The 12,327-nt window shown below is 37.3% G+C and overlaps 1 protein-coding gene across 4 annotated transcripts in view; it reads right to left on the minus strand.

Moving 5' to 3' along the window:
* The window catches only part of neur (E3 ubiquitin-protein ligase neur), a 114,169-nt gene that overhangs the window by 7,077 nt on the left and 94,765 nt on the right, over positions 1–12,327 (minus strand). For 3 of the 4 annotated variants that reach the window (XM_033334928.2, XM_033334925.2, XM_033334927.2), the window contains exons 2-3: positions 5,202–5,368; positions 592–1,160 (exon numbers count right to left, since the gene is read on the minus strand). In XM_033334928.2, the coding sequence (XP_033190819.1) occupies positions 592–1,160; positions 5,202–5,368 (736 nt within the window). Of the gene's footprint in view, positions 1–591; positions 1,161–5,201; positions 5,369–6,152; positions 7,569–12,327 lie in introns of those variants that run through there. The other variant, XM_033334926.2, reaches the window with a different exon arrangement.

Consider the following 12,327-nt stretch of genomic DNA (forward strand, 5'->3'; position numbering starts at 1 on the left):
CTAATTCAATTCTTGTCACGATTCTTATAATTTAAATTATCTGAAAGCTTCAGAACAAAACTGGTACAAACATTCTACTCAACCATATTTTGCTTTAGGTGAGATAGAACATGGACCTATCGATCTCTTCCCGAAGTGCCTCTTTTTTATGCCAACAACATATATAAAGAACTATCAAATCGTGAAAATCTTCATCTATGTTCAGCACTGTCTCGTTATATATATATTACTCTATACTAGGATAAAATAGAACCTATTAAAATCTTCTTGAACCCTATTTCTTACACCAACTATAAAGCCGTGTCTTCGCTGAAGCAACAACGGCCAACCTTTCGATACTCTTTCATGTTCCTTGAGAAAGTCGTTAGTGTGGACAAACAAGCGCCGACAAAACAGCTCCTCGTTTTTGGTGCTTCAGTGGAGACTCGGTTTAGAGTTCCAAAGTTTGTAAAAAGCTTCATTTGTGATCATCACAGTCTCCAACCACCATTATGTTCAAAAGGGTCAAAGCTCGATCTTATGATCATGGTGCTCGATGAGAAGATGCTTTTGATGCGATTACGAGACAAAGGGATTCCCGAAGATACTCACAAGTGGAAGGGTAACGGCGTGAAGATGACACCGGCAGGCTGAAACCTGAGTCCAGGTAGCTCGACGTCGGGCTCATGATGGATCGAAATGCCCTGCATGGATGGAACGATGATCCTCTCAACGTCTCTGCTCGCGTTGCTCGCGTCGTCCATGGCCGAGTGCCTGCTGTGCTGCGCGTTATCCTCGTTGCTATGCTCGGTGCCTCTCCTGATGTTGTTGAAATGTTGTCTGTTAGGATCGACAAACTCGATGGCTGTGCTGTTGCCATAGACATCGATGATAGCCCACAATGGACCTCGTGTCTCGATACCGCTGAAGAATACGCCCTTTTCCTCGCCATTCACGCCGAAGTGCACGTCCCCAGCGGACGTGACGTAATAGAAGAGTACCGTGTCCCTTTCGGCGAACCTCTCGGCCATGGCCTTCGCCCAGTAACCGGGTTTGTTCGTCAAGTCCGGACAGGCGTACCTTGGAAGGCCATTTCGCAGGTTGATCGGGTCGTTGCTAGTGAAACCGAAGCGAATCACGCCGCTCCAATTATCCGAGATCTCGAGGAATTTAACACAGATCTGAAAAAAGAAAAAAGAGATTGGTTAGAATAAAACGAACTTCAAATCGACTCAGCGGGAAATTATCTTAGCTTTCACAATCCAAAGATTAATTATAAATTTCACACTGGATATTAAATGGTCTTATTGTTATATCTTGGGGGATTGTCATTGATCCTAATGGAGTCGTGATATAAAGAAAGGGGTGGTTGTTAATGACGTTACGATGATAGACTGTGATATGTGGTAGTTAAGATTATGATATGAAAGGAGGTGGTTTTTAATAATATTATATCAACAGATAATAATAATAATAATCCTACATCGGAGATTGAGTCATTGAGGAATTATTGCCATTTTGGATTAATGGAGCTATTACGATCTTTAAGATTTTAGTATTTAATCAGGTCTCGTTATTTTACCGAGAGCTTCTGTATTTAACGACTGTAACGTAATGTACTGATTGTGAATGAAGATGATAATGATAGAAGAACTACGTTTCGAATTAATTGTAAGTCTGAGGAATTCTGTGATGTAGAAATGTTTGTGGGCATTTATGATTAATCGTAACACTTCTCACTCAACTCTAATAAGAACGTTTCACAATTTCAATTTATCAATTTCCGACAAACGCATATAAGATTTCGCGCAATTATCGTTTAATTCCTTTTACGTACTTTGGAAATGCTTCGCTCATTGAGCAACGAGATCAACCGGAATTCAGGTTGGCAATTAAAACATTTGGAGTCCTACAATTTCTTTCAAATTACCAACATTCTATCGGAAGTCGATACATCACGACGGGCTCACTAAATCACTGGCCTACAAATTGATCATGAGAATCCTTTTAATAGGTCGTAACTACCTGAACCTTCTGTTCCTAGAATTCTTATGGGACGAACTTTCCGATCTTATCAAGTAAATACAACAGTTCTTCTCCCAGCTTTCAAATTATTCTCCAGCTCTAAATTATTTTCGTTATTCTCGAAGGAATATTCCCGTTTATACGCAATTCGTAGTGTTCAATCACGGGATTTCGTGTACGACAAGACTCTTTTTCACTACCAAGTTCGGCCACGTTATGTCACGAGGCTGAACGTGACGAAAATCTTAAAGGCGATAGTTAACAGAGGGGAACAGTTACGAAATATCGAGTTCGCGCCGATGTTCTTTTTCCTAGAACCGAATGTCTTTGCTGATGGCTTTGCCTTTTAAACGATTTACGTCTAAACCTCTAACTTCGCGGTTTACGATTCTCTATTACGACCGACGAAACCAGGAAACCGATGAAATAGATCTGCTCGAAGCGTTTCGGAGAAAACGCATACAATAGAGAAATTTCATAAATACTTTCGATTTTTATGCGATTTTATGGACAGAGTTCCTCGTACGTTATAATCAATATAGTTAGATAAGAATGGAAAGGAAGAAATATACTATTGATGATTGACTTAATTGCGTCAATTGTGTCGAGTGACGCAAAGACGCGTGATTATGATTTCTCTCCTAGTAATTTAAGATATAATTTCTAAGACTAGTGCACCTACGCAAATACCTTAGAATGATTCCATCATTTCTATCGACTTTCAAATTCTCGACGAATGTTGCTGGCGAACATATTACATATATTTCTTGGATTATAAATAAAAAAATTAAGCCATTGAATTTACCTATTCAATTCGAACTCTTTCACTCAAAACGAGATTTAAATTTAATCAAAACAGAAACAATGTTTGCAGTGTTAATTTCATTTTCTCCATTCAAATCTAATCAAAACGAGTCGAAAATTAATTGCTGCAATTTATAAAGTATACGTACATAGAGGTAACTCTATAAATTCGTCACTGTGTATTTACCGAATATCGAAAAATCAATATTAGGAGAAGATCTCGAAGATAAACACAACACTTGTGATATTTGCTGGATATCACACAGAGATAGATATCAAGTTAAGATAACTCACATTCCAAAGTTCTATATACATATATTTAAAAAAAAGGAAAAAATCGTATTAGAAATTATTGTTCTCATTCAACAAACGCACGTCATATTTCTTTTATGAAAATTCAATTTCGATTCTAATTATAGCTTTAGTTCTTTAAATTGATGATTAGATTAATTACAAATTATACATAACGTTTCAATATCTTGCACATAACACGATATTATAGCAACAAGCAATTAACGCTATCGAAACAAGCACAAATAGAAGCGCATGACAAGAGGTTGAAATTGAAACAAATCGTACAAGTCTCGCGAGACAAATCGAATCGTTTATCAAGCGATGGTGGAAATTCGATATTCCAAGGCGTTTAGTGAAATCCACGACGAGCCTTCGAATGGCTCGCCCACGCTCTCCTCCACAACGTAACTTCGTACCCGTTGCCACGCGCTTCCATTCCGAATCAATGAACTCGAATCAGCTGGACAACTTTGCGTATAGAAGATCCTGTTCAGTCAAGAAATAACAATTGACCCAAAAACGCAATTCGAATTTTTTTCTTTGAATACAATTTTTTTTACCAACTCATATATTATTCTAGTACTGTCTAAATATTACTTAAAAAAAAGTGTTTAAACCTTCAACCCTCGCTAATTAGTCCCCATTACATTTTTATTCCTAATTGGCTCCTCTGTTTTCATACAGTTTTTTACCAACTCGCATGTTCCTTTGGAGCTGTTCAAACATTACTTCAGAAAAGTGCTTAAGCTTTCAACCCCCAATAAATGGCTTCCATTATATTTTCACCCTTAATTGGTTCCTGGCACTTTTCCAGACGTTACAGATCACGAATGAAACTGTATAATTAGCTATTTCTCATGTCTGATACAAATCTGATACAATCTAATCTAAGTTTAACTCATTGCCATTCGTTTTTATTTCAACTCTGAGAAAGCAAATCCAATGAATAATAGCATAATCGTGTTCTAAAGAAAATATATTGGAGAAAGAAAACAAATAATAACCTCGACTTCCACTCTACGTTTTAACATTGCAAAAGATCCTCAAAAGATCTAACCCATGTAAAGTTTAAAACAAAAACCTATTTTTTAACGTGGAGAAAATCTCCATAAACGCACAACGCCCATTTTTCTGAAGTAACATTTATCCCTTTGCGGTTAGCATAGTTTTCTAGTGGCGGTACTAATTAGCAAAAAAGCAAATGTACTTTTAATTAATTTACAAACGAAGTTACCACAGCTCACATTTTTTACTATTGCATTTCTATTTTAATTTAATGTATTCGTATCGGCTGAGAAATAAACTGGATTTTACTAAATGATCTCCTCGAGAAAAAAATTTAAATCGACCTGATCTAAAGCTAAATTATCAGCCCACGTGAAATGACTCGGCCATTCTTCAGGGTCAGTCGCTCGTTAAGTTCGATAGACGCATGCAGAAAATGCAAATGACGAAAGCCGTCGAGCGGAACAACAGTCACCCGATTCTCACAATTAACCGTCGCCCTGGTGTATACGATTTACGGGCAGAGAACGAGGAAACGCGGGAAAAACGGTGTTTTCCACCGTGGGGAAATATCTGCGGCTCGAATCGATTAATTGCATCGACCTCGCTGAGACTTGTTATTACGCGTGTTGGTTGACTTCGACAGTGTGTTTCCTGAGAATGTTGCACTCGTGTTGGTATAATTGCGGATTTGATGATTGATGAGCTTTTTTCAGTGAGATTTGAACGAAGAATGATGTATAACTTTGACTAATTCTCTGGTTACATTGTTTTGTCAAATTGATGGATTAGTACTATCTTTTAGATTAAGAAAATTAGATTAAAACTGATTGATTCTGTTAATTGTTACGACAAATATATCAAGAGCGTTGGTAAATAAGTACATAATTAATTATGCGTGGAATTATAGTGAAGGAAATAAATATTCAAGAATACGTTAATAGAGCTTGTTCCCAATTATCTATTTATAAATTGTCCACTTTACAATAACTGTTTTTTGTTAGACATTTTTCAAAATTTGTTGCAACATATTAATACCGAATAATTTGATAAGTAAGTTCGAGCGAATGGTGACAATTTTTAGTGAAATTTACCTTTTCGCCAACCCGGACGGGTCGTGCGCTGAATGTGATGCCCCTGCAGAAGCTTTCGTATCTTCTGGCGATGGTACCGCCATTGCAGAGTCTGATATTCTCACCATGAACCTGATGGAACGTCAGTGGCGGTAGATTGTTGGTGCCTGCACTGGATGATCTTGGTGCTGTAACAATAAATAAATGGCACACGTTAATTTATATTCGAAGATCTTCTAATTCTACATAATTTGATAATTTGATTTAATAATTCCACACGTGTTAAACTTAATAAACTTCATAATCAAAGACAATAAAAGGAACGTTGAATTACTGAGATATGCATATTTTACTCTTTACGAATTCTTAAGGTACGTCATAAAAATATAACATGTTCTTTTGAAGCAAACTAAAAGGATTTAGTGTGTTTAAATCTCATCAAAACAAAAGCTGAACCTAAAGAAAATTTCATCAAAAGAATTCAACAGTTTCACCTATTATATCATCAGAACACATCATTATATAACTCTATAATTGGCTATAATTGACCCTCACAGAAGGCACACGAAAATGAAAGGAGTGTTTATGGATGAAGACCCACGAGCTTTCCTCCAGGAACTCAAAGGGTTCCGCTAAAGAATAGTCCACAGGTCAATCGACATCTATGAAATGAGATTTAAGTCAAATTACACGATTTCCCAACGGAATCATTATAAAAATAATAATACATAAGAATGAGTCTCAAGTTTCGTCGAATTCTGCCCACACGTATTTCCAAAGATCCTCAATTATCTTAGGTATCGAAATTTGTAAGAGGAAAACGTTATAAGAACCGGAAAATTCCTTCGAGTCAGTCTCTTTGCACGAAACAAAAGCGGCCAAGGAAAGTGATGGAGATACATAGATAGTTGTATAACGAATAGAGGTAGAGAACAGATGGAATTCGATCGAGAAACTGAAATGCAAAACCACCTCTCGTGGCAGCTCGAGCGTTTCCACTTCGGTATTTCATAACTCCGACTCGGTGATCCGGAATGCGAGAGTTCTGACAGGATATTCCCAGGCTACGTCCAGGATATTCCCAGCCCACAACTGGAAACGTCGCCATTCCCAATGGTCCATGCGAAATCAAGGACCGATCGGATTTATCCACGATCACAGAACAAATTTTTAATTTCTGATTTTTACATGTGATTTCTAATTTATGCATGGGCGTCGATAATTGGACAAATTTCTAATTTGTCCTCTGCTGGTGATCGATAGGAAAATTTGAAGACTTGTCTGTGTCTGAACTGATTGGATTTAGTTTAGGGCATAGATAAGAATTGGTAACTTTTATACATTTTTTCCCCCGACCTTGGTAAATTTAGAAGCGAATTTTAAATAGAAATATGTCCAAAAACTGTAAATTTAAAGATTTGCCAATGTCTGAGAATTTTGTGATTTGGTGGAAATTTTTTCTCAAATTGCTAAGTTAATTTAATACTTGATATCGTAATTTTTTGATGTAATTGCAATATTGTTTCTTGGAACCTTATTTTTTATAGGAACAATTAAGTTAATATATCATTTTAAACTTGGAGAAATTTGGAAAGAAGTGATAACATTCGATAAGATTATTAACCATTTTATGTTTTTATCAAATACAATTAATTATATATGTAGACCTTTTTGGCTCCGATTATGCTAATTCAACAAGGCAATGCAATGTTGAGGCTTAAAAGGAAGCGATAAGACTCGATCAGTACAGTTCTGTATGTAAATTTAAGATAGCGTTTTATCTATTTCGTTCATGGTGCAACTAATTAAAGTCGACGCAACTTAAACAGAAAATACAAGTTCAATTAATGTATACATGAACAGAGTTTAGAGCACGATGCGTTATATTATTATACGACACACTATAATACCGATAACCAGAGATCTAAGTAATTTTCCAACTACAATTCTAATTGGAGCTAGATAATTTTAACGAATTAACAATCATTCTCCACTACTAAACAAAATTGGACTTCATACATGAAAAAATAAGTCACTCTATTCTCATCACCAAAAAATGTCACAAAATTTTTCTCGCGTAAAGCGAATCTGCTCGATAAACATAATCAGAAGCAAAATCAAGATATTAAAAGATGGACCAACGAAGTACCACTTTTTTGCTCATGCAAGTAAAATATTTAAAAATGAACCAGCAGAGGATCACGATTTTTATAAACCAAATACGATGCAAAAAGAAATCAACCAGCAAAAAATCACAATTTTAATGAACCAACTAAGATACAAAAAACAATCAAGCAGCAAAAGATTTCAACGAAAAAAAAAAATCGAAAAATCACGGGATTAACATGGACCACAACCGTCACGAACGACAGTCCAGTTCCGACTGACTATCGATATGCGCAGGGAGGCGGTGTGTATCGCAGTCGACATCGTACGTGCGCCACGCACCGGAAACCACACGCTACTCAAGCGGAAGCGGCCGCGGCCGCGGCACAAGGAGTAAGGAGCATCGCCCGATACGCTTTCTCCGGGAGCGGATGCGCGCCGAAAAGTGCCGTTAACAATAACCGGCAACAGGAAGCGTGCGCCACTCCTCGACTTTTGCGGGCTTCCGTCATTTCTCATACACATCAACGTTGGTAAGACTGTTGATTCGAGTGCGGATTTTCTCAGCTACAAGAATAAGCGCGACGGTTCCATCGTCACCATTTCTCTGGATTACGTTAAGAGCTGACTATCATTGGAAAAGGAAATGCACTTCTTCCGGTTTAGTTTGTATCTTTCCCGTTCTTTTATTTGTGATGAAATTTTACGCTTAAGCTTGGAAATTTTAAGCTTCGCCAAACTTCAACTAATATATTAGTTTCATTTCACTATTGTTGAAATTGTTGGAGAAATAACACAGAGCGATGATTATTGGGATAATTATCAAGATCGTGAGCCTTTGGTTGATTTTTAACAGTATGTAATTTATATTATTGTATTTGTAAGCTTCATTTTGTGAAGATGGAATTAGGAAACTGTTGAGGAATTGTAAGAAATAATGGCGAGTGTATTGCAGATCGAAATAAACTTTAAATATTATTTTTATCGTTGCTCAAATAAAAATACAAAAAATCGTACGAACTGACTTGGCAACATTTAATCGCCTGACACAATTTCTCTCTTTAATTGTTATATTAACGGTATTGTTTCTCTTTTAGGAGTAACTGGAACTTCTTGCGGAACATCCTAAAGAAGAACGTGTATGTTTTCAAAATTCCAGATTATCATATTTGAAATTAGATATTCCTTATTCCTCACTTAACTACAATTTCCACAAATCTCAAAAAGCAGATACCTGATAAAATGTCACAGTACTTCTATTGAAAAGTAAAACTATCGAAAATTGATTTCAAATTGAATTCTTCAAGCGCGAACCACATTTCTTTATAACAACCAATTCCAATATTCCGTGAGACAGCTAAAGTTCTTGATATTAGAAGCACAAAGTCGTGAGAATATGAAATTCAAAATAAATTCCAGCATTCTATACTTGTACACTAACGTGACTCATCTGTACGACTTTATCGGTCACCAGGGAGTACAGAAAAATGCTACAAATACTCAGCAAGAAGTTGCACGGTGGCATTAATTCGCTAACGAACCGAAACTGCGGTCCCTGTTTTCCGATCGATCCAGTCGGTCACGATTCATGGATCACCAGCAAAAATAACACACGGACGGATGCCGGTTTCTCACGGTCTGACTAAGGCGCGTGTTATGAACCAGTCGACCACTCGATTGTAATTTCTAATTCGTTCGTCACCCCAGCGCGAACGCTTTCGCTTCTTTTTCATTCGAGATACCGTTAGCTCGTAACGCGCCACTTTTCTACGATTCAAAGGGAATCCACGGCCGATAATCGACTTCGATCAGTAGAAACGATCGCGTGCAGCCCTTCCAACGATCGTTCTGCTTTTTCTTTCGGCTTTTCAGTGCGCGAGAAATTGTGAAAGATTATGTCTTCGCGGAGTCAAGTGATATATAACTCTGTTTTGGTTTTGGTGGGAATGAGGAGAAAGATTCTTATTAGCAGACTTATTGAGAGGTTTATTTTACTGGTTACTCTGTACGTTTCTTTCGCTGAGCTTTTTTGAGTTTGTTAGTTTTTATGTGAGGAATACTGGGTGTTGGGTCGTTGGGATTGCTTCGTGGAGTTTCAAGAGATCGAGGCTAAGATTGGAGGCTGCTGCCTGGTAATTGAGAGTGTCGATGCCTGGAGGATGCAGTTTTTGCTGGTAATTGGTTGTAATTTGAAAACTCCAGGCGTCGTGGCTTTGATCTTTGTCAAAGAGTTGCGGAGGTAGCATTAGAACAGGCTCGGTTTAACAGTTATTTATGTTAAAGGATCACTTGGAGAATTCGAGGTGTGATATTTATAATATATTGAAATATTGGAAATTTCTTGCAAAATCTTTATTATCTTTGTTGGTAAATTTCAAGGTACGCTTTTGACAATTTTTAATTTGTTTCCATAGTTGAATATTTAAAAATTAATTGTAAGTTTGTAAATTTTGGTTGAATATAGCTGAATACTATGTAATAGAGACAAAAATATTATTTTTTGCGTGGTATACTTATTCATGAACATAGAGCGTACTCGTACCTGTGTAAAAAAGGGAACTGGATAATTTGTTTCCGGTTAATTAAAAGTCTATTGTTTCATTCATTCGTAGACTATCTCACGATTCCTTTATTTCACAGCTCTCTATCAATCTATATGCTATCTGAACAATGAGACACCGTTAATATCGAGGATGTATTTATGATCAATAAAAACCATATTTCTTTGAAAAGAATATCTCCTTCTGTGCCAGAAGAACCGGAAGAATCTTTGATGCAATTTGCAAGATAGAATTGCCAAAGATACCCTAGAAAACATATAGTAGTCCGCACACTACGACTACCTTTAAAACTCGTCCTCTCTCAGTTTAAACCCGAGTAACTCTTTCTTTTTAATTTTAGGAGGAATAAGAATCAATTTTCTTCGTAACAAATTTTCAATCCATCCAGAAAACATCCACAGCCACGCTGAAGTGTCCAACCTCTCCCAATCCAATCTCACTAATCCATCACCCACTCGAAACTCGAGCAACACCAGGCACACGCAGCTATTCGTCAACTGCTGAAAAAAATATCGTGCAAAGTACAAGCAGCCCTTATTCATCTGAAACTCGCCACCTCAACAACCCGTAGCTAATATATATAATAAATAGAAGAAATAACGATTCAAGAAAGCAATAGAAAAATAAAACAGTAGAAAATATACTGTCCTGAGTGCCCCTCTGCATTTCAGAATCGTTTAAGCGTCAAACTTGTGTCTACCTTTTATTGTACACCATATTGCTCGAGTAAATCCAGGCTAGACATCATGTTCCATTCGCAGTGACCATCCTTCAGGATCGAAGAGGCGGCGATTACCAGGGTCTAAATGAAATCACGGTTACTTCGGGCGGCACAACGAACGAGAACGACGATGAGACGCAACGGTACACGTCGCCGGATTCCCACGCTGAATAGTGGACTGCGTCAAGGAAATCGCTCCGAGGAAACACGGCTCGGTGTGGATAATCGTCCAGGACTCGGCAACGGCCGCGTGTCCCGTTCAAATCGCAGAGCGTTTCCCGCGTGAAATCGAGCGATCGTCGCGCGCCAACTGTCGTCCATCCGCCGGAATTGAATCATTGTACAGTGAGACCAGGTGAGACCTTCGTGCTGGGTGGTAACGACCATGATGACGCACAGATGAATAAATCTTTCTCTCTCTTTCTCTTATTAGGACTTTTCTTGCGATTGTTGGAGGAAGTCGAAGATGAGGAAGATGCTGGATGTTTCGTAGAATATGTAATAGCTACGTTAAAGTAGATGATACAAATTTTCAATTGAAAATAATCATGGCGATTATTTGGAGAACGACAGATTGAGATGTTAGGGATTAACAAGATGATTGGAAACGTTAGAGTCGAAGGATGAAGAATGAAGGAGTGGAGTTAGAATTTGAAGAAGGCATCTATAATAGTATAATTTTGAGCGAATCTTTCACCGCTATCGGTTTCCATCGATGCATCTTTATTATGTTTCCTCGGTTACCTTCCTCTTTCATCTGATGTATTTATGAAGTCTTCCGCTGTATTAATCAATTGTATGTGCATATCGTCTGATCGCCATATGTATTGTATGATTCTTCCTGTTTCGAGGCAGCAAGAATCTTAAGTCACTTTTACATGACGCAATGTCTCGTTTCATTGATAGTGTCAATGACATCTCAATGTAATTACGAGAACGAATAATTCATTTTATATAAGATACTTTTTATATACAAACACAAACGTGTTTAATATAACTTCAACAATCTTATAACATCAAAAAATTATTAAAATATCCAGAATCCAACTGAAAAAAAATTTCCCACCAAATCTTTGATATACGAAACTGAATGATACTGATAAATAAAGGAATAAATTCCTCTTTAAAATACATCTGTTTCTAAAAACCATTGCAAATGGAGAATCTCAGAAAAATATGTATGTAAGCAAATTAACAGAACAAAGAAGAGCACGTGATTAGCTATAATTAAATAAAAAGGAGTTTGATCTTCGTGAAAAGATGCGTCTCGGTAGCAACTAGCGAGTATACGCTTTGAAAGCTGGTAAATCGATCTTGAAACGGATCATCGATCAACTGGACTCGTGCAGCAGACGCTTTTACGATTGCGGCGGGGTCATAGTCGATCATCGCGAATCTGGCCCCTTGACCTCGACCCTATCGATCCCCGATGATCGACGCGGGAACGTGAACACTGTTAATAAGCGTCACATGTACGCCTGGTAACATATATGATCCTATAACTGCGGAGCAAATCTGATATAAGGGAGATCGATGATCCTACGATGCCCGACAAAGGAGATTTTTTAATTGTTTAACGAGATTTAGTGTCTGATAATTAGCGATAACGTGTTTCATTGTTGAGTTATAATAGGAGTAATAACTTAGCCGGGTTTGCTACATTACAAATTGTAATATATGTAAATTAATGTGTATTTATGTTAATTCATTGATGTATACATCAACGTGTATTTATATTAATTTATTAATATATGCATTA

This window comes from Bombus vancouverensis, chromosome 15, assembly GCF_051014615.1.
Source record: "Bombus vancouverensis nearcticus chromosome 15, iyBomVanc1_principal, whole genome shotgun sequence".
NCBI lineage: Eukaryota > Metazoa > Arthropoda > Insecta > Hymenoptera > Apidae > Bombus > Bombus vancouverensis.